Genomic DNA, 23,479 nt, shown 5'->3' with positions numbered 1-23,479 from the left:
TGTTCTATAATTTATAAAATTCGTTTTTTGTAACATGACGTCATCAAAAATTGTGTACCTTGTGGCGGTTCCGAGTTCGCGTTAGTCGTTAAGACTGCAGTACCAGTACTAGTTCTACTGGGACAGATTACATAGCCCGTACTACTCCGTTTTGGTCTTCGTGTTCATATCTTTGAGCATCGCTCTCTTGCTTTATATTGGATCAGTCAAATGTTGGTCTTTTTTACCTAAGACGATACTCTATTGTTTATTGTAAGAGCGTAATGTTGGAAATTTATATGAAGATAGCATTTAAATCGATAGCGTCTAAACTTATATTGCCCATCGTGTTGCCCATCAATCCAAGCACTGGCTATAATTAATTATCTTCAAATGAATAGTTTAAACATATTCATTCTGGTTAGCGCGTTTTTTTATGATAGTGTTTTTAAATAAAAGCAATACTATTGTTAATAAATATTTTTTTTCAGATCTAGACAAGGTCGAAAACGAGCGTTATCAATATCACCATCACAATCAGATAGTCTAAGTTTAGATCTGATGATTCGAACTTCTCCAAACTCGCTTCTTCCATTCACAAATAGTTTAGGAAATTCAAGAAATTCGTCGATTGGAAGTGCTGGTAGTTACGGACATTTATCTGCAAGAGGGATAAGGTAAATATTGTGATATTGATTTTTATATCGATTTAAAAAAAGTAAATTTTAGAAAAATATGTTCTTTTCTCATCACTGGTCGTGTTTACTTTAAAGTCATGAAGTTGACACACACACACCTATATATCACTATGTCGAGTATCGACATTAAAAATAATTGGTTTATTTTTCTAAGATTTCGTTGTTATTGTACATGCAGAAGGTTAGAAGCGTCTGTCTAGTATTGGTCAATGTCTACCAAAGATCTTTTTGGAAAACTGTATGTAGTTTTGTGTGCAAAATGTGGATGTAACTTGTACATCATATACAGCAGTCCAATTTGCCCACTATAGAGGAGGCCATCCTGGTAGCGATTGGGACGATATATCATCAATCCATATTCCTAACTGAAGTATAAAATTATATCTTGCAGTCCACAAATGGGATTCCATCCTCGTCTCGCTTCTCCAATGCACTCCCAGTTATTTTCGAGGCAGCTTGCCGTGGCGTCTGCTGGATTTCCACCCGGGTCTTTCGTCGGCGTAGCGGGGAATCCCGTGACGCTTGACCAAAGTCAAAGACCTGTTCCACCCACTGACCCGAGGAACGGTCACGTGCCATATATTCCTGGACATCACCCGAATATGCAGAAAAATGTTGCACATCACAGAAGTCAACAAATGATGGGACAGCAACCGGATAACAAGGTATAGTAATTATAAAAGTTTCGAGATAATTGGAAAAAATGTCATTGTTGTAAAGTATTTGCTAAAATTATGCTAGAATTATAAAACACACTAAATTAACGTATGCGTAATCTGATAATATATATGTAGGACTAATGCACGCGATTTCCCTAATCGTAGTCGCCTCTAAATTCAATCAAAAATCAGAAAATTGTTTTAAAAATAATCATATTTAATTTTCGTCAACTTACATAAAATATTTGATTATGTTAATCTGATCAAGTCTGACTTTGGTCATACAAAATGTTATAGGAATATATTTGTGATAGTGCCTATCAAGACCATTTATTCAATTGAAAATTGTTGAATATATGCTTATTATGGTGTTCATGGATTGTGGCAATAAATTTAATGATAAAATATGATGGACATTCTATCTGTATTTATGTCATTTTTTTACATTTTTCAAATAAATTCCTAGTGACTTGTACCTGTAAGTGATGTGTGGTTTTAATTTACATAGCCAGGATTTTTGATCACTATCTGCCTTGATATGGTAACGCAATGTAGCAATCTACGTTAAAAATTGCTAAATACCAGAGCAGTTGTGTGTAAAGACCTTCAAAGTGAATCAGAAACATGTTAGGCATTGGTGAAATTGTCTCGTTTTTTCATTTCATATGCATATCCGTATGGAGGTTTACTTTCTGAGTATCACTAGATTCCACTTTAGGTCGTATCCATTTTCGTAAAAGTATCTGTATGTTCTGACTGCACCAACTGGACCGATTCAGTGATGTATTCAAACAATAAAAAAAAGTATTGTCCGTTTCGACGCACTTTGGTTTAGCAAACTGTTTGTCGCTGACAAATGGTCAAAGTATTTGGGTTTCCAACAAAATAACTGATAACGCTTGTGTGGCTGGCTCACTGTCAATTTCAAAAACACGGTTTTTTAATCCCGAGAATATTGAAGAAGCGATATGCAAAAAGCTACTTTATATTTTGAAACCACCGGATTTTCCGCGATTAGGCAATGTGAGGTGGTGGGCATGAGAATTGAATCACTGTTGAGTAGCCTGCAATCCCAACACATTGGAGTCTAACGCTTTTTCCGCTAGGCCATCGCGCCCATTTCAAAAAGCTTTTTCTTGAGTTCTTTAGTCGTCCATAATTCAGAATTCCAATGTAGGCTACTTTCAATTGTTAATATTTCTTTTATCCATTTGTACCGATTCTGTCTATTTCGTTCCCATCTTCAGTTTCAATATTATTTGTTGATAATGATTGTTACAGGCGGAACAACAGCAAACACAATATGGTCACGGAATGATTAAAACCGAACCCAGAAGTCCAGCGGTGACAGCTGCTAACAGGATATATCACGGTATGAGATGTATGTGATTTTCAAGACAAAACAGTGTCTTGTTTGACAAATGATGACATTTTGACGAAACGTGATAACATAATAGAATCTGTGCTGTTAGAAAACATTTGAATAAAACGTAATTTTACTGTTTTTATTTCAAGTTGTTTGCCCATATCTTTGAAACGCCACACGTTCACATATCTAGTACGGAGAACACGCTTGATTTTATAAATGAACGCTTGTGTACAAAAATCCACTACTAGGTGAGAAGGTACTATAGTTATGTAGGGATGAGATGACCCTACTTTGCGTTTCTACACCGGTACTAATTAACGTGCTTTAGCGGAGCAAACCCCAACTGACCCCTCTCATAGGTCATTACGTACACAGAAGATTGTGTTGCCAAATATTCGTATATTGTAAAGTTGCACAATCGAATCGATTCAAATACCAGATAACGAAATACACTTCAAACCCTAACGCAAGTACATGCGAGGAATCCAAATTTTTAAAAAATTTGTGCGTTTCTACGTGTCGTACGTTTAAAATTTTCTCTGTTTGTAATATCAAGTAACGCAATAATTGTTTTGATATGTATCGCTCCAAGGCATTTAGTACATTGTATTTGGACTTGACCTCTTTGTCGTAAGTTTATTTTTATTTCCTATTGAATTGTAACAACGCCTTATAAGCTTTTGTAAAACAAAATGCCGTGACATTTTGGCACTCGTTGAAGTAATATTGTCTGTCAATTTGAGGAATTGTGTGAATAAATTCATGCGCATAAAATTTAATATAAATCAGTTTATAATGTAAATTAATTTAACGTTCTAATATGCCAAATATGAAGTTCTTACGTCATCTTTTCTACGTAAACATGGCTTGACTGGAGCTATTTTCAAGACAAAAAAATGACTGAACATATCCATAAAAATCAAAAGTTTTGAACAATCTCATATACCAATTATTTCACTTATCCATATTTTTATTTGGTATGTGTCATTGTCCCAACCGCCAGGACGCCAGGTTATCTCAAGAGTTTTCGTTGCCAATATATTTCGGGAATTTTTAACTTTCGTTTTAATTAACTAGGAATTTTGAATGACGATTGCGATTGAGATCCGTTTGCAATTTGCATGCAAATATTTTTCGCGAAAAACTAATAGTATTTGGTGATACAATTTAGCGTTAGCATGCCATAGACGCAGCGTTTGTCAAATGGTTTGGGTTAATTTATTACGTGGGAATCATAAAAAATCGATAAACTGCTCAAATAATTTTCCACAAAAAAATGATTTTACTTGAAATTAGGACATTTTATAACCACCGTTCAGTCGCTATACTCCAGTCGCTCACTTCTTTATGCATAACCTATCATTGTTCTGTAAGATTAGAAGAATAAACAGAAAAAGCATTTTAGGTATTTGGTCAATCAAGCATTACGTATTAATAAATCACGTATGGGTCAGTGCTATATTGCTATAAACTGAATTTTGTATCTTCGTTTAGGTGGCAATAACCCTCAACGTAACGCAGATGAATCGGAAACCGTATACGAGACAAACTGCGGATGGGAAAATTGTCTGCGAGAATTCGACACGCAAGAACAACTAGTGCATGTAAGTAATCCACTTAAAAACCAGATAACATTACGCGCTATAAATCTCACGTGATTGAATTACGCTTGTTCGTATATGGCAGAGTGTATAATATTGATAAAAATCCTTTTAAGAGACTTTTCACAATATAGCTACATTTTTTTGTGCATGAACTGTGTAGGTGGAAAATGCAAAAAAAAAAAATTTCACGCATTGCAGGCATTGTTTGGCCTGGACCTTACAATATAAAATGATAGAAACATACACTTTTCTTAAAAGTGTTTAGTGCTTCGGAAGTGATGAATTGCTTTTAAATGTTATATTCCCCTCGTAATCTTATCAGAAATTGAGGCATAATACATGGGAGAAATCTGGCAACCACAATTATGCACTCTGTCTAATTTTCTGACTGAGAAGTTAAGAACCGTTTGACACTTTTAGTAATTGTGGTTTATTACAGTAATGCATTAACCATGATAGGGTAACTTTTTATTAACCAACGAAGTTTTACCCGTGGTCATGTAAACTATCATCCATATTGTCTTGATATTGATGTATTCTACGCGTGGAGTGAGTTGGTACGTTTCTTGGAACGACCATAATCGTTTCGTCTTGACATTACTTAATATTAAATCCTTGGCTTGGTGGTGGGCATCACTTGCCCCGAGATCTTTAGCCTGTGAAGCAATTTTAGTATTTTCCAATGTTTTGCGTTAAACGGACGCCAGATTATGCTAGTTTGTTAGTTGCTATTGCTTTTTCGATTAAGGTAGTAAATAAATTTTGTACCTAGTTAAAATTTGAAAAATCAACGCAAACTTGAAAATACTTTACGACGAAAATTCTTATTTTGATACTGAGAGAATTCAAAGAATTGCGTTGCAAAAAGTTACCATTCAAAAGTTTTCATTGTTTTTCAAATTCGCAAGTCAAACACCTGCGATTTTTTATATTGATACCAGCATTGCAGCTTGTAATTTAAAAAATTCTCAATCCCTGTCACCTTTTGTGTTTTATAAACGCGACCACAAAATTGTAATATCATCTTTCTAGGGTTGAAAGGTCATTCTGGTTCGCGCCACCATTTTAAAGGTTTTTCAGACTTGCGTCGAAATGCGCGGCAATCTTTTTATTGCGTCACGGGGTCACTTTGTTCTTGCCAAATATACTAAACCCCGTGGGAAATAGGATTTTGAACTTGGCAATACTCATTTGGGCTGGTTTATCCTTCATCCTATCATGGCAGAGATTATTTCGAGATTTATTTTACCTATTTAGTTCTATAGTTCAAGTTCGGATTAATGTTTAAGTAATTTGATCCTAGGGCACATACTAAAGAATTTGACTTAAAGTTAAAGTGCTGATTAAACTTCTTGCCAGGTGTAAAGCCGGAAATAGTCTCACGTGATTTGAAAATGTGCATTTGTTGAATGCATTGTTACTTTAATAAAGTGATTTTTAGCATTTTGAATAAATGAGTGACAAAGCATTACCGTTAAAATAAGTCGAAACCCAAAGAACGAGTACAAAAAAAAATTGCATTTCTCCCTTTATTTGTAATATATATTTTTGAACACTAAATGTACGTCTTTTTTGTTATATCGTTTCTATAATTAGACAACATCTTTATTTTTTTATAGCACATTAACAATGATCACATACACGGTGAAAAGAAGGAATTTGTTTGTCGATGGAGAGATTGTGCAAGAGATCAAAAACCATTCAAGGCTCAGTATATGCTGGTGGTTCATATGAGAAGACACACAGGAGAAAAGCCGCATAAATGTTCTGTACGATTTTTTTATTTGATTATTTAAACGAATTTTTCATTCCACTACGAGAAATTAGACGACGACAGTCCAAAAAAGCGTATTTGCTAATTCTTTTATTTTTGTGTTATAATTTACAAAATCTTTTTTAATTGTCAATTATATGTTTTGTTTTCATGTTAGAATCCATATTTCTCAAGACATTACTAAAAATATTCACATCAGACTCTAAAATAATTGGATACTTATAACTTTACAAGATATATGCAAATTCTGGTCGCACTGTTTCTGTTTTTAATTCTTTAGGGAAAAAAAAAATAATTTAGCAGCGTTTTGCTCATATAAATTTCTATCAAAATATTGCTTGAATAGTCCGTTTTTGATATTGCGTAAGTTTCTATAACGTAACAGACAAGCATTTCTTTTATGTTTTTTCTCGCAGTTTGAAGGATGCACAAAGGCTTACTCGCGATTGGAAAATTTGAAGACACATTTGAGATCCCACACTGGAGAGAAACCCTATGTTTGTGAATTTCCGGGATGTACAAAAGCATTCAGCAACGCGTCTGATAGAGCAAAACATCAAAATAGGACACATTCAAATGAGGTAATGTCTAATTTTGTGTTTCCTCTTTGTTCCTTTTTTAAAATTTTGAAAGTATGTTTTTTTTTTCAGAAACCGTATGTTTGTCGTGAATTGAATTGCACCAAACGTTACACCGACCCAAGCTCTTTGCGTAAACACGTAAAAACTGTGCACGGACCTGAAGCTCATGTAACCAAACGAATGAGAGCTGAAAGAAAGAAAGAGGAGTCGAAAAAGCCAGACTCGGACGACCGAACAATTAAACAGGTATATATTGTGACGACTAATCATTTCAAACGAAGTCATTAAAATTAAGTTGATATTTTGTGTACTAAGTTATACATGAAACTTGGTATGTTTTCCGTTTTCCAATAACATAAAATAATCAATCAACTCAAATTTTTGTCATGTAGGAATCGGATGGTGGAAAACCACGAAATCAAAAAGATGAAAACAATAATACATCGACCAGTAGAAGTTGTAACCCTACGTCACCTCGAAATCATCAAAGTCCACATGATGCGGTAAGAAAATATATTAGCAATATTTTACAACTAATCCCCGGAACGTAACAAATTCTTTATTTTTTTCTTAACTCCTCAATGATATGTGTGTTACAATTTTATACTCAACGGGTGACCCCGAAACAACAGAACCCAGGCGACCTAGATTTCAAAAACTTTTGGGTACAAACATACACAAACAAAAGTTTGAGTGTTAAATAATTTTCTTTTTCGTAGAAGTAATTAGAAATATCTGGGCTCTATTTTATGAAGGTCACCTGTATATTCAATTCAAATACGGATAGGATGTCCAATCAACCACCCCTTGAAAAACAACTTATGACTAAGCCCCAAATATGTATTAAATGCTTTAAATATGCTGATTTTTATATCATACGCACCAATGACAACAGTGCTTCAAAAAAACTGAAATCCCTAATCTTTCAATTTTTAATTAGATAAAAGAACCTCATGTTCAGTTTGTCACGGCTCTCCCTTCCCAGTGAAACTTTGCGTTCGCTTTGTTTATCGTATTTGTTTTTGTTTTGTATTTTATTTTTTATAAAACTTGGAAAAATTTGCCTATGACTATTCAGAACACGCCAGGAAACATCAATCCCAGAAGCAATCAATCTACTTGTACTTCTGGATCCGACATGTCGACAACTCCACAGCATTCACCTCACGCTAATATACAACATAATAATAATGATTCCGGAGTAGAACTAAACGCAGGACACGGTCATGATCATGATAGTGATGGAGATATTGTTGTTGATGAAAACCCGTTGCCAGGTTAGTACTATTGAGATTGACACTTTTAATTTTGTTTTTTATTTTGTTGTTTTTGTTTGTTGTTGACAAAAAGTCGTCTTTATCTGCAACTATCGGTCCAATTGATTTTAAATTTCCAATACTTGAAGATGGCAGAGGTCGCTATTGAGCTATTACTTTTCATCGAATTTCCCTTATTGGACCCAATATTTCATTAAAGTTAGATTTTTAGTGGGAGACTTATTTTAGTTTAAAGGGGAACACTTTTCCTTTATTTCCCATTACCTGACGCTTTCTAATTGGTTGTCCGCCAATCTTTACAGAAAAAACGTTGCCCTCAGTCATTACATGAGTCTTATTGTACCTAATATTTCAACAAAAGTTGGATATTTAGATGGAGTTTTATATTAGTTGGAGGGGAACACTTTTTCTTCATTCCGTATTACTCGACGCCTCCTAATTGCTTGTCCGCCGATCTTGTCCTCTCGATACCCTTAGTCGTTACAGCACTGGTACCGATGCGCAACCTTCGTGTCTATATATTTCAGCATTGCTCTCTAATTCTTAATATTTCACCATGTGTTTTAATAAATATTCCATTTAGACTCAACGTCAGGTGGAGGCGTCGGTTTACAGTCTAGAAGGAGAACCTCACTTCGACAGAACATCATACCTAGAATGGTAAACCAGAAAATGCAAAGTCTCTCATTAGGCAATGCAGGAGGAAGTTTGTCATCATTGGGACCTGATGTATTGGGAGATTACTTGCTGCCTTCTCTACCAACAACGAAAACAGAGAAGGGATCTGGGAATTCTCCATACCCACATTATTCACCGAAAAGTATAAACAGTATGTTTGCTTGAATCTTATTTATTTAAACTCAAATTGTATAATTTATTCCAAACTTTTTCTGTGTATTTCTGAGTGCCTATTTTGTTTGGTGGGAATATTAGGTTTAAACAGAATTCGAAAACTAAAAAGTGTTTTTTTATGATTTACTATAATTGAAATTTTTGTGTTTTCGGTAAATTCTATCCATTCGTCGAACAATTTGCTGTAATTTCTCGCGTGTGGTGATGACTGATGAACTACAATATAAAGCCGCAAATTATATAAACAAAAAAATTCATTTAATATTTCATTGTACCGGCGTTATAATTTTTGTTCTCTGTTCACCAGGCAATGGAGGTGGTACGGATGAAGTGTCATCAACAACTTTGGCAAGTCCAAAAAACACTCCTAAATCTTACAACAAGTCAAATCCTCACGCAAAAATGCAAGGGGGGATTTCTCCTTTATATCGTCAAGTAGCAATGCTAGGACATGATCGTAGAGATAGTGGAACCAGCTCTGGTCACCCAAGCAGGAAACCATCCGGAATATCGAATACAAGCAGGCGGTCTAGTCAGGTGTGTATGGATGTTTGCCCGACCCTTAGCACAGAAAAATTCTTCATATACTTTACCAATGCAAAACTTTTTATTCTTATTTAAAGAATGTTTTTCGAAGTTGACGCTTAAAAACTGATTTTCGTCTTCATAACGATAATTTTGATTTAAATTATTCAACCACCTGTAATTTAAAAGTAGGCCTACTGGTAGATAATATCGCCTAGTCTAGTCTGTAGCAGCTTTTTGTCACTGTTGACATTTTTCTGAATATGAAATATTACGCAAGTAAACGAAGAATATGTGCTATGGAAAACATCATTATTTTTACTAATTCAAAATGAGGGATGTTTATAAGTGATTTCGAAATCATCTAGTTTATTGCGAAATCCGAATTGTAATAATGTATTGTGTTATGTGTTGCAGGCGTCTTCTCATCACTTACCAGTTGCGGGGTCGTATGATCCCATATCACTGGGTTCTTCAAGAAAATCAAGTGGGATATCAGTCGCTCCAGGTACATCTACTCAGTAAATAAAAATAAATAAGCAGCTGGTAAACTTCTAAAACCTAGGGTTACATGACTAGCGTTAGATCCCGAGAATATTTTCTTCTTATTATATATATCATATTTACCATGTTTTAGGTCACGGAGGTTCTGCGTCTTCGCCTACGTTACCATCTCTGAATCCATATACTCTTCATCGTTTGACTTCAAAATTTAATGAAGTAACAGGAAAACCTCCTCCTACACCGCTTGATAGAGACACATATTCAAGGAGTCAACTGGGAAAATGGTAAGAAAGATAATATACATAAAGGCCTAATTTTAGTACGCTTTCGTACTTACACGATTGAAAGTCAATATAGACCAAATCAATAGTCAATAATCAGTGTAGAGTAGAAGTCCCTAAATCTAGAGTTGCAAGTCAAGTCGAGTCATGGATCACCCGAATCTCGAGTTGAATCCTTAGCCGAGTCAATCACTGAGTTATGTCTCTCTGGCGATTAGTTGTGTACGAGTCACTTCATTTAAATTACTTGAGTCTTTGATAAATGGTGACTCTAGTCTGGATCGTGACAATGTCCTAAGCCTCTCCAATACTACTATAGACTACTCATAATGATTCTTGACCAAAACTCCACTGTAACAGGCTGCAAGAAGATGCCATTGCGCGTGCTAACGGAACGCTGTCCAATCCATCAAACGTTCCTACATCGATGACCAACCCTGGATACGGCACTAACGGGGCACATGTCACTATGGGTCCACCTAGTGTAATCCCGCCTCCACATCATGGCAGTAATGCCGCCGCTATGTTACCAAATCGAAGACGAAGTGAAATGCCATACCACAGAGCAACGCGAACGCCACTGCCTCACGATATACCAAGCAATGGTAACAGAAGAGCAAGTGATCCAGTAAGAACACCCTCTCAGGTTAGAGTTTTCAGCAAAATTTTTTTTAACACTAATTGACAACAGGTTGTGTCGGCTGCTTTTTAAATGGGTGGCTGGCAAATTGAAACAGAAAATAAAAATGAAGCTTTGCCGTTCACTATAGTAAAATTCATATTAAACTTTGATGAAAGTTTGATGTCATTGTATGTCGGGATTCGGAAGTCCTTTACATGTTTGTATCGCCTTCACATTTTACAATTTCTCCGTTTTAGCAAATGGATCCGAATCGTCTGCCGAACGTTCAGCGTTATTATAGTTGGAATAATGTAAATCCGTTACCTGGAATCAGAAATCATCAAAATCAAGGGAACCCGAATAACCTTGGAAATATGGGAATGCAACCTAACTTGGGATATAATAACTTTCTGTCTGCAGGAAATTTACAGGTGCAAATTTCATTTCAGTTTTTTCGAATTCAGTTGATGTGTCAAAAATTGATATCAGCCGTAATTTGTCAACGTTTTCACGTCTGAGAAGTATACGGAAATACTAATTACGGATTGTTAAAATACCTCGGAGCTGTGAAAAACCGCGAACTAGAACCTAATCTTCTTGTTGGTTCTGTATTCGAACTCTGGTACTTTCAGGTGTAGACCAACATTGCCCCACACTTAATGTCTTGACGTCTTTTCTGGTTTGATATTTGATATGTTGTTTATGTTCAGTTTCGTACAACCTGTCGATTTGTGAGATTTTGGAATCGCTCACATTCACAAAGATATTCAACTCTCTAAATCTAATCATTTACGTTGTAGGTCGGAAGGCAACGTTCTGACAGTAATGGCAGTTTCTTTAGTAGCGAAAGTGGATACCAAAGTAATGGAAGTAACTTAGCACTGAACAACGCAGGAGAATATACCAATCAGCCAATGCATGGTCAACATCGACAAGTACCAGTCGACGGATCCATGAATCAATTCAATCCCAATCATTCGCACAGACAACATTTGTTGAGACATGTTCAAAATAATAATAATATGATGCCGCCTGGTGGAGTAAATGAAAACTTACTGCAAGAAAATTTGAATGCCGACATGATGTCCGACATGATGCAAAATGAACATCAAGCAGGTATGAATAATATATAATAAGACAGATATGATCTGAAAGCGGTGCGATCTTCAATTGCGTCTGTGTTATGCGGATTGGGCTACAAACTGCCTATCTTTTGTTTCACTTATCTTGTTTCACAAGATAAACCAATGTAGCCTTGGCCAAAAGAGTACTCAAACAAGATAATATTGATTTCTTATGTTAATAAAATTTGGATGCTAATTTAAAGACTGTGCTATTTGAAGTGAAAAAATAAAATCATGTTAGGCTCAAATAGAGTATAAGTCACGCATTTAAACTTGATCGGCAATTCTACCATAACGTTATCATTCAGGTAACATGAACCCTGCTATGATGAATCCACAACAAAAGCAAATGTACTTACAACAACAACAACAACAGCAGCAACAACAACAACAACAACAACAATCTAACAACATGCAAAGAAACAATGCGTATCAACAACACGGGTATCCCGACCAACAAATTCTTCAACCTTATCATAATTTCAATGACGGCACAATGATTCCTTACGGACCTCAAGACGTGGCACCATATAGACAAATGCCGTTGCCACAAAGTAGCGACGGAAATACGCTTTCCTCGTATCCAAACCCTACCCCGCCACAAGCAAATTATTCTCAATCATCTCAGAATTATTACCAAAATCCAAACGGTTATGATTCCCGAGCACAAATGGCGCCGTTTGCACTAGAAGGCATCACGCCGAGGCCGCCGGCATCCGGTGCCAACAGCGACGCTTCCCTGATAAATAGATTTAGAATGTCACGAATGAGAAATCCAAATCAAAGAAATCAGTCCACGTCATCAGCTGAAAACCAGTACCCTGGACGAATCAATTGCACACCGGACGCAGAAGTAAGTGGGATATTATTTCAGTGGGATATGTACGTGGTTGAATTTAGTATTATATTAATGCAGAATTATTTGTTTAGATACCTGACGCTTTTCTTCAACAAGAATTTATTGATAGCATTCCAGCTTTGCATATATCGGGAAGTTTCGATGACACAAATAAGGTAATAATGCAAAATTAAAACGGTATAGTTAATCGAAGCAATAGCAAACGCTTTCGGTATGCAATGTATCAGTTACCAGTGGTTAGCGCGCGTTGGCTTTAAAAGTATTACCGCCCATGTGGAGGATTTGTTCGTTACGTTTTAAAGTATACCCTCGATCCCGAAAATTCACATTTTATTAAAAAAAACTCTGTGTATTCAAGTCTCGGTTATTATACTGTAAACTTGATGCATTTCAAGTTTCTGAAGAAAATTTTAACTTGTACTATCATTATTGGAAGTCAGAAGTTTCGAATCCGACTTCCGCATCCGGGAATTTGAATTTTCGACTCCGACTGCCGACTCCGATACTTTGGAAAATTAGACTCCGTCCCCACAGCCATGTGATCTGCATACAATATATCACTGTCTAATTAGACCGATACTTCAAATTTATAATATTCATCCCATTGTTGAACAGGGTCGCAACTACATGAAAATGCCAGCTGACAGTACAACGGGACCTGACGAGGGAGACGAATACATTGGTATGATATGTAATCTTGTCGATATTCACAGTATAGAAATGGAACTATTTTATATTATTCAAAATTATTTATTGTTTATCAGAATTATTGTGAGAAATGACTTACTGCATTTAAAGCATACCAAATATTTAGAATCATGCTCAATTTTGTTAGTAGTTAAAAGCTGTATTTGTCGTTTGAACTGTGAATTTATCATTTGATTATACAATTTTATTGTTATATGTTTGAAAAATAGAATCCGCTCTAAAGAAACCTGACAATGCAGATGATAATTTTGATGCCATGAGTGGAACAAATACAGATGTTACTTTACCTCTGATGTCTGGGTTATCAACAAGAATAGGTGAGATGCAATGAAGTTTCACGATTTGTGCAAGCATTCATTAAGTTTTATTTGTATCTGAATATTACAGCAAATGTATAAAATGTACTCATACGTTTTTGTCGGGGTTACATTTAATTAAGCGGCCTGAATTTGCTAGTGGTTTCGGGTGAGAACCTAAATGTAGGGTTATATATAATAGGTAGAATTTTATATACATTGATGTGCAGTATTAAGAACGGGTTCTCTTTTGTGTCAAGCTCATTAGTAACGGGTTCCCTAATTTCAAAAAATATATGTACGTCATTACGTAAGCTACATTGACATGACACGCTTTACGTAATCTAATACATAATTTCTAAAACGTCAAGTATAACGCTAGTCGTCAGCTGCGGTACACGGTACCAATTTGCTTCGGTCTTCTAACGTCGGAAATAAAAATAAAGAACAGGTTCGCTGATATCACACGACATTCTAAGAACGGGTTCGCGCGAACCTGAATCTACCCACTAGGTATATAAGTGGGTGTAAAAATAAAAACATACAAATATTATCTTATTCTTTCAAATAGTTAAACCTACTTATCCTAATATATATTTATAATTAATGCATTGCATATTTTATACGTTAGCCCTTTAGTGGATAAAAACTTTTGTTAACCAGCCATTTATTTTTCTTGTTCCCATAGTAACTCCTCTGTTAGAGAAGCCCTACACTACATCGCTCCAGCAACAAGAAGTAAATGAACAGATGGGATTAGCTGCAGTTGTTAACGAATGTTGGGATATGAATCCATCAGCAAATATGGCATTAAACAGCATGAGTTCTATGCTGAGTACGTTAAATGAAGAAAATAAATTTCTTCAGATGATGCCACAATAAAATAATTATTTTTCTGAAAGTTGTCTCAATGGCTTACTCTCACGCACTTCCGGAAATATTTCAACATTCTACTTAACAGGACCTGATATTTAATCCATTTTAACCTTACAATTTTTAAAGTTTTTTAAACGCAGATGTAATGATCGGGTGAGTATGTGCCTAAACAATTGTCAAAGTAAGGAAGCAATCATAAATACTAACCTTGTTTTTCTGAATAGGGTTTCCTAGTGAAATTTGTATGGTCAATTGTTCAATCTTACCGGTCTTTCTTACATTTCAAAGGTAATTTATATAAATGTTTATCAAATATGTTATGATTATTCCCGGCATTGTTATAGCTATAGCTAGGAATCTTAATATACAACTATGTCTCATGATTTGCATAATTTGTTAGAAGAAGTCTTTCGGTATAAATAATAAAGCTAATTTGAGACTTACTGTCCGAAGGTTAAAAGCCACTGTATTCATGGTTCAGGCAGTTCCGAAAAAGTAATATATCGATTGGATTCATGCCGAGTGATATCATAAATTCTTTAAATGAAATTTCATAGTTTGCGAATCACGATTAGCGTTTAAAAGGGCCAACATTAAAATATATTGTACCAAATATAACTCTTTTTGTCCAGTACATTGTATGTGACATTGCTACTTTCCCGATCACTGCACTGCTTATTGTTCATGTTACAGCTTTACAAAAACTTTTTGTTTAATTAATGAATTCTTTTCTCTGAGCTGCTTTTTCATATAAAATAGAATGCGTAGTTGGTACGTTTTAATTTTCATTCCAGTTAACGGAACCGCTGCTGTCACTTCTTTTTATGTTACTTCATATTGTCACTGCCAAACTATATTTTTGACAATACTCAATCAAACATTTAAGTTCTCATGAATTTTCCGCCTGCCAATTTTTAGTTATAATACATCCTTTGATTTACCTGTCAGTTCTATACTTTTTAAAGTCCTTGTTATTTTCACTTTATCGTCTGAAATGAATGACTTGCCTTCATTTGTGAAATTTAAGCATATTGTTTAAATGATATTGCAGAGACAAAATCCTATTTTTATCAGTTTGTTACATGCGCAATGATATGGTAATTGAAATTGGTATAATGGAACTGGGTAGTGATATTGTGTCCGTTGCAATATTGAAAACCCACACTCTATATAGATATCTCGACATTTTTATCTCGATGTTCATGTTTACTATTTTATTGAAGGCTATGAATTTTTGCCCTTTTTGACAAATTTTAGGCCTGTGTCATAAGTTTCATTGTTTTCTGCTGCTGTATATATTGTATTATTTTCGTAATATTATTTGTTTCTAACTTCTGTCTTTTGTACTGCCACTGAATAAAGCCATCAACACAATTTCCGATTTGGTATGAATTGGCTTGCAAACGTTAGAGTTTAGACACTTCGGTCTACTTTAGACATAAACGAATAAAGATTGTTAGATTCATGCGTAAATATACATTATTTCTCAGAGACAAATGTGACCCCATTTACATAATAATTTTGCTTATTGGTAGAAGAATTAGCTTACTCGCAAGTGGAAAATTACAATTTGGCCAGATGCAGATGGCCAGCGTCGTCACTGTTACTAATTGTTTTTCTCAACTGGTATAGACTAGTAGATATATGGGTATCGGGTATCGACAATTTACCATGCAATTAAATCAAGTATTTCAAAGAACGGCAGAAGTGAGCCTTGCGAGACGCCATTTATGCATCTGAATCATAAATATCGATTTTTCATGTACTGAAATATCTGTTATTCAAATTGTCACCTAAGACATAGAATAAATTAACCCTAGGTTGACAATAATTACATATTATCCATATCGGCAATTTAAAATATCATTATCGGCGTTTTTCGTTGATATCGGCGACACAAGTGATATTGGTAGATCTCTAGTATAGACTAACATAAACGTCTAATGCTTAACATGGGTCCAATCACTGCCTCCTGTGTGACAACCTCTTTGGTAATTTGAACTAGAAATAGATTTCAGCCGAAAACTACTTGAGTGAAACAATGTGTAGATGTGTAATTAATTGGATATGATTCCCATAATTATTGGAGGGGAGAAAGTAGTCAATAAACTCAATGTAGTGGATGACAAGTACGTAAGTCGCCTTTCGGCAGGCTACTTGTATGTGGCATATATATGTTGGGAGAACTCAATAGTTAAGTTTGATACTTTTAGCCGCGCAAACTTGGACAGCGAAGAAGTAGTAAGTAGCCAACCAGTGTTCACGTGAGATACTTTTTGTAAAAGTATCTTTTGTAAAAAGTCAAGTCATTCCTAAACCTAACTGTATGATGACTTTTTTGTTTTGTTCGTGTGGTTTGGCAAACGTGTGCCCAACAATATGTACCAAGTGGAGTTTTCGTCGGTGTACGATGGTCCACGAAACCACTGGTCACGTGCGGTTTTCTTCACCATCGAGTCGATACATCTGGAAAGAATGTTTGGGTACTATCTCCAAATACCCGATAGGACCAGGTAAAAAACGCTTTGAGTAATGACCGCTGTCAATATACATGTTAATTTATTTAGGTTTGCATTCTTGTTTATTTACCGAAGTTTCTTCAATTAGTTGGTGACTGTCAAATTCAAAGAATCGTCTCAGACGCTTACTACCACACCAGGCGCTATTTTAAATTAGAGATGAAGAAAATCCGTCTGAAAATCCGGGTAACCGAATCGGACAGCTCGCAGCACTTTTTTGCGCCATGTGAAGCGGCGGGAAATCGTCGTAGGTACCGGTACCGTATTTTACTTTAAAGGTTCTGCCACTCTCAGACTCTAACTTAGATGTTTTATAGCTAGCCTAGATCTATGTGTTTTTTTCGAGATCTAGATGTAAAATTTGAGTCTAGATGTTAGCTATAAAATCTATATTTATTTTTTTTCAACGATCCAGTTGGAAATGAAAAAAGGGGTGTGTATAATACCAGAATACTGTAATATGGGAATGAATATTATTTCATTACTTAGAAGTAAATTAAATTTATTGATGTAGGATTGATAAAACTCATTTGGGCCTATATTGTAATTATCTACCGGTTCCATATGTAATTAAATTATTCGAATAACGAATTAAACAGGTTTGGAACAAGTGACTTTTTAATTAAATAGAAAGAACAACTCTGGTCCGATGAGTCGGTGCTTTGTACCGTACGGTACCGGTACCGTATTGTCTGATTGTTGCCAAGTGGCAGATTGGTGAGAATACTTTGTGTAGTTCAAGTTGCTTACTCCAGGATTTTAAAATTATAAAGTTATTTAAGTGCTGTTGAATAATATATCATGTAATACTGTAATACTGTAATATAATAAACTCTATATGCTCTTGTTTCGTTTACTTTCATTAAATTTATTGACATTAAATCTAAATTGATTTTAAAATTATAAAGTTATTTAAGTGCTGTTGAATAATATATCATGTAATAGCCTACTGTAATATAATAAACGCTATATGCTCTTGTTTCGTTTACTTTCATTAAATTTATTGACTTTAAATCTAAATGCTGAAATGTATTTTCTAGATGATTTTTGGGGTCAATCTAGATGTTTTTAGTCAGGCAAAAGTGGCAGCCCTGGTTCTGCCTAACTAAGTGAATATAGTTACTTTGCTGCCTAAAGTCTGGCTGTCTGGCGGCATAAACGGAGGCTCAAATAGTTTGGCAGTGTTTTAATTTAATATCAGAATATGGTTAGTAACAATGACAATTTGGCATTCGACTCCAATCATTATCAGTTGGCGATATCTTTTCAATAACGTTAATTATTTTTTTCATTGTACGCTCTTGTTTACCAAATCATATCTGATATTTGGCGACTGTTAAAAATATTAATACAGTAATATGACAGTAACTACCGTACGGTATGCTGGTATGACAAGTGATTCTTATTTATTTATTCATTTTTTGTTTTTTCCTTACTATGTAATTTTTCTTCGGTTTATCCTGTTTTTCTTATTTTATTATATAAAATACAATTTATTTCGGCATTCTGAAAACACACAACTCGATGAAACAAACAAAACATATAACATAAATGCCCGAAAAACGAGCAAAACGTATGAATAAAGTTTATACTGTTATAAGCGCAATACACGTGCTCTTTCACCAAAAGTAACACAAATAATATATTTATAAATAATAAACAGACTCGATGAGCAGCAGTAAAGGGCTCCTCGGGCGTTTGATGGGAAAAAGTGAGTCACACATACAAGTTTAAAAAAATGACAATAAAGTTGATGGTGTGTCAGACACATGCTTTTCAGCCAAATAAACACATTTGGGCAATACTTACATGTGATTAAAAAGAATGCAAAATAAACACAACAAAACAAACAAACACCAGAACACGCATACAAGCTGATACCAAAATTTGATTGTTCTGACTCTGAGTTGACCATTTGTTTGTATTTTGCTTGAAAACCCCAACATTTGTAGTCCTTTAATGAAGATCCAATGGTTCATCATTTTTATTTTCGACCTAAATTTTGCATGTTTTTAGACCTTACTTTTGTAATTTACTAACATGTCTGCATGAGGTATTTTTTGTCTTCTGATTCTATAATCAGATTTGACATATTTCTGTATTTGTTTCCATCAATTATTTCAGTATTTTTTTTAACATACAGATTTATCTTCTGTCACACATGTATAATTATTATAGAGTCAAAATAAACTCATTCATACAAGAGTACAGAGAAATAATTTTTTAGACTGCCAGTAGTAGCTTCAAGATCATTGTCAATAATATGTTGCTACTTACATCAGACAACATCTACAGACCCAAGATAAGTTTCAAACCATGTGATCACATGTATATATCTTGCCAGCACTTGCACACCAATACGAATATTTGAAAAATTGTGCATTTTACCAGTTCTTAATATTTATCACTTTTTGGTAGTTGGTTTGGCACATTCTGACCGTCTGACGTCAAAGGTGATAAGAAACAGGAATGGGTGCTTCCGAAGTATGTGCACCAAGATGGTGCACAACCTGAGCATAGTATGTGTACCAGGTTAGATTCAGGTTATGCGCCATCTTGGTGCACATACTTTGGGAGCTCCCAGGAATGAATATAAAGCAAAGCTTGGTAAAAATTGAAAGTGCACTGATAAATTTTGAAATTACTAACCATTTCAGATGCATAGGTAAAATAATATTAATCAGCATTTGAATGTTCAATGTGTCCAAGTTCACATTTTTACTGATCTAGGCTATTCCTGTGTTAGCATGAATTTTTGCATATAGGATTAGAGTATTAGGCTTCGTCTGCAGGTGCTGATATTTAGTACCTTTCATAAACTTCTGAGCAATATGGTATTCGATAAAAATGAAGTCATGATAGGATGATACGTTATTACATGTTATTTTTTCTACTTTTTAGGGCCTAGGGTAGCAGCGAATTTTACGTAAATTCATTCTTCATTTTTAATAATATCAGAATATGGATGATGACAATAATGATGACATTATATATGCTGAGGATGTACTTGAAGAAGTAACATTAGGAGACAACAATGAAGAAGTTCTTGCGGATGGAATCGAAGAGACAACCCTAGATGATTATGATGCGGACGTTGATTATGACGACGATGATAATGATGACAGTGAGGAAAATATTGATGAAAAATGTGTGGTGATATTCAAAAAACATAACGAGCCAGTTTTTGTTGTTGATGTAGATAAAAGCAGTTCTATTGTGGTTAGCGGTGGTGAAGATGAAATTGCATATGTATGGACGTTGGACGCTGGTGAAATTTTATTTACGTGTGTTGACCATAAAGACAGTGTAACTTGTGCTCAATTTAATGCAGATTCGTCACTTCTTGCTACAGGAGATATGAGTGGTGTGATACAAGTTTGGAGTATCGCATCTAAATCTTCAATATGGAAATTTGAAACTTCCGATTTGGAGTGGATTAAATGGCATCCCGTCGCTCCAATACTTTTAGCTGGTACAAATGATGGTCAATGTTGGATGTGGCAAATTCCTAAAGATAATTGTAAAACGTTTGCCAGCCATGGTGTATCGACCACATCTGGTTGTTTTTTACCAGATGGTAAAACAGCTGTGATTGGATACGGGGATGGCACTGTGAAAGGAATAGATTTAAAAACAACAAATATTATTTTTAACACCAAGGGTAAAGATGCGCATACCGCTGGAATATCAGACCTTAACATCAGCGCAGATGGAACTCTAATCGGCACTGCTTCAGTAGATGGAACATGTAAATTGAGTAGCACAAGTACAGGAAAAGTTTCAGCTACTTATAATTGTAATAATAATAAAACTGAAAACAAGGAAAATATTGATGAAGAAAGCGATATTGAAAGTGTTGAATGCGTTGCATTTTCTCCAAAATTACATCTATTAGCTACAGGATGTTTGAATGGGTTTCTTCATATATGGGATTATAAAACTGGACTATTAAGGCATTCTTGTAAACACGAACAAGGCGTCACAAAATTATGTTGGGAACCATCAAGTCGAGGTGGCTTTGTTGTATATACTGGTTGTTTAGATAACAAGTGCAGATCATGGGATGCACGAACTGGTCAACTCATCGATACATTTACTGGTCACAAAGGACATATTTATGATATTAAAATCTCACCTAATGGTGAAAAATTAATTTCTTCTTCTGAAGATGGAACTGTGAGGGTGTTCAAAGCAAAGTAAAATTTAAGCAATGATAAGATTAGGAAACATTAAGTTCATATGCAAAAATGAATAATATTTTGAGAGAAATAATAATCGTGAATGTTTACTAAAATATTTCACTTTTAATAGAGAAGTTTTAAAAATCAATTTATATTCAAAGACGGTTACCATAATCACTTATTTCCAAATTTGGAAAGTATAATTTACTTCCAAACTTTCCTCTATTTTTTTACAAATACCTTACAACTATAAGAGGCAGAAATCACCTTGGAAAAAATAATTTCAGTGTAGTATTGTTGATGTAGATGTCTTAAATTTATTATGTTGTATTTATTTATAGAGCACGTGTCAATGCCCAAAATTATAAATGAGAATTGTTTAGATTGGTATTTTATTTGGTAACCTTTGAAACATTATAATGAACACATATTTGGTTTGAATGTCAGATGTCCTCTAGTTGCTAACTTTAGTTGCAATGATGTGTTAAATTAAGTACAATTATCTGCTGCAATTGGTGTTGCTTTGGCTAAAACAATGGGGCTTTTACAAGTGTTTATCGGATATTTTGAATTTAAAGTAATGTGTAATTATGTACCGTAATTAATATTTTCAACTATTTTTGAAAACAGTTTTATCATGGTGTTTACCTAATCAAATTGCTATCTATAATAAATATAATGAACTTTTTTGTTTTAGTACTATTCAATAAAATAACGTGAATACAAGTGCATTCAAAATGAAAATTGATATACATAACCATATACTTCCAAAAGATTGGCCGAATTTGAAAGATAGATATGGGTATGGAGGCTTTATTCAGCTTCAACATACATGTGATGGTAAGACAGCAAAGATGTTGAAAGATGACGAGTTATTTAGAGTAATCAATGCAAATTGTTGGTCAGCCGAGGAACGAATGAAAGACATGGATGCTACGGGTGTTACAGTTCAGGCACTATCCACTGTTCCTGTGATGTTCAATTACTGGGCCAAACCAGAACATACCTTGGATTTTTCAAAAATAATCAATGATGATTTAGCTAGTACCGTTAAACAATATCCAAAGCGTTTTGCTGCTCTAGGCACATTGCCTATGCAAGCACCTGAACTGGCGCTTGGTGAAATGGAAAGATGCATGAAAGATCTGAAATTTAGTGGATTTGAAATTGGATCTCATATTAATGACTGGAATCTGGATGCTCAAGAATTAAGACCATTTTGGAAAAAGGCAGAGGAATTAGATGCTGCTATATTTGTTCATCCTTGGGACATGCAACTTGGTGGCAGGTATAAGAAATACTGGTTGCCGTGGCTTGTGGGAATGCCCGCGGAAACAACACTCGCAATACAGTGTATTTTATTTGGTGGCGTTCTCGAAGACTTTCCCAAGTTGAAAATATGTTTTGGTCATGGGGGCGGGTCATTTCCATATACATTAGGAAGGATTGAACATGGTTTCAATGTAAGACCAGATCTCTGTGCAACAGAAAATAAATTTGGACCGCGTAAATACATTGGGAATATTTTTACAGATAGTCTTGTACATGATGCTAATGCTTTAAAGTTTTTATTGGATGTTATGGGTGAGGATAATGTAATTCTTGGCTCAGATTATCCTTTTCCCCTGGGGGAACATCACCCTGGTAAATTGATTGAATCAACGAAATCTTTAAATTCTGAGACAAAGGAAAAGGTGCTGTTTAGGAATGCACTCAGATTCTTGAACTTGAATGAAAAAGATTATGTTTAAAGTCTTTAGGCCAGTATTTTGCTCATTGGTGTAAACTTAATTGGTATAATCTATTATGGTCGGATTTTGGATATGGTCTGTGCTTGTGTCTAGTCTAGTGGTGAAATTTTTTTGTATTTGTCCATTTTTATTTCGCATTGCAATATTTTTAATAGTGATTTCTTCAATAAGCTTTTTCGTATGCAATGAATTAATGAATATTTCGTACCTTGTGCAATTAATTTTCATTTCAAAAAATTTTGTGTAGTATATAGTACTGGTAAGGTGACAGCGTGAAAAAATCATGTATTGTTTTGTTTTTATTGTTCTAATCGTTTATTCGGTCATAGCTGTCAAGATAAGATGCCAAAAATTCATTGTGAAATCGTCTAGTTTCTTGCTTTCTTAGCTGAAGATTACACTAACATTGATTCTCTTTATCTCATGTGTATCTAGATTGC

General features: G+C 34.8%; 3 protein-coding genes across 4 annotated transcripts in view; all 3 read left to right on the top strand.

The window, feature by feature from the left end:
* Positions 1-15,982, top strand: part of LOC120342504 (transcriptional activator GLI3-like) — a 33,361-nt gene extending 17,379 nt beyond the window's left edge. For both annotated transcript variants that reach the window (XM_039411356.2, XM_039411357.2), the window contains 21 exons: positions 471-656; positions 1,069-1,342; positions 2,618-2,708; positions 4,200-4,309; positions 5,929-6,078; positions 6,500-6,664; positions 6,734-6,910; positions 7,057-7,167; positions 7,743-7,941; positions 8,525-8,770; positions 9,101-9,330; positions 9,736-9,826; positions 9,956-10,106; positions 10,464-10,749; positions 10,983-11,156; positions 11,526-11,841; positions 12,158-12,702; positions 12,780-12,863; positions 13,324-13,390; positions 13,626-13,733; positions 14,401-15,982. In XM_039411356.2, the coding sequence (XP_039267290.2) occupies positions 471-656; positions 1,069-1,342; positions 2,618-2,708; positions 4,200-4,309; positions 5,929-6,078; positions 6,500-6,664; positions 6,734-6,910; positions 7,057-7,167; positions 7,743-7,941; positions 8,525-8,770; positions 9,101-9,330; positions 9,736-9,826; positions 9,956-10,106; positions 10,464-10,749; positions 10,983-11,156; positions 11,526-11,841; positions 12,158-12,702; positions 12,780-12,863; positions 13,324-13,390; positions 13,626-13,733; positions 14,401-14,594 (3,955 nt within the window). In that variant the 3' untranslated portion in view covers positions 14,595-15,982. The remainder of the gene's footprint in view (positions 1-470; positions 657-1,068; positions 1,343-2,617; positions 2,709-4,199; positions 4,310-5,928; positions 6,079-6,499; positions 6,665-6,733; positions 6,911-7,056; positions 7,168-7,742; positions 7,942-8,524; positions 8,771-9,100; positions 9,331-9,735; positions 9,827-9,955; positions 10,107-10,463; positions 10,750-10,982; positions 11,157-11,525; positions 11,842-12,157; positions 12,703-12,779; positions 12,864-13,323; positions 13,391-13,625; positions 13,734-14,400) is intronic.
* A 4,007-nt stretch (positions 15,983-19,989) lies between these two features.
* On the top strand, positions 19,990-21,607 carry LOC120343129 (angio-associated migratory cell protein-like). The gene has a single exon (XM_039412246.2). It carries the CDS (start codon positions 20,069-20,071, stop codon positions 21,305-21,307), a length of 1,239 nt encoding a protein of 412 aa, XP_039268180.2. The 5' UTR covers positions 19,990-20,068; the 3' UTR covers positions 21,308-21,607.
* Positions 21,608-21,898: 291 nt separating this feature from the next.
* Positions 21,899-23,475, top strand: LOC120343130 (2-amino-3-carboxymuconate-6-semialdehyde decarboxylase-like). Its single transcript, XM_039412247.2, has one exon. It carries the CDS (start codon positions 22,026-22,028, stop codon positions 23,037-23,039), a length of 1,014 nt encoding a protein of 337 aa, XP_039268181.2. The 5' UTR covers positions 21,899-22,025; the 3' UTR covers positions 23,040-23,475.
* Positions 23,476-23,479: the final 4 nt, after the last annotated feature.

The sequence above is a fragment of the Styela clava genome, chromosome 3, assembly GCF_964204865.1.
Source record: "Styela clava chromosome 3, kaStyClav1.hap1.2, whole genome shotgun sequence".
Classification (NCBI taxonomy): domain Eukaryota; kingdom Metazoa; phylum Chordata; class Ascidiacea; order Stolidobranchia; family Styelidae; genus Styela; species Styela clava.
The sequence above is the reverse complement of the archived record's forward strand: the minus strand, read 5'-3'. Positions and strand labels throughout refer to the sequence as shown.

Excerpts from the sequence above, each read along its gene's own strand:
- LOC120343129 (XM_039412246.2), top strand. The coding sequence starts at position 20,069 with ATGGATGATGACAATAATGATGACATTATATATGCTGAGGATGTACTT.
- LOC120343130 (XM_039412247.2), top strand. The coding sequence starts at position 22,026 with ATGAAAATTGATATACATAACCATATACTTCCAAAAGATTGGCCGAAT.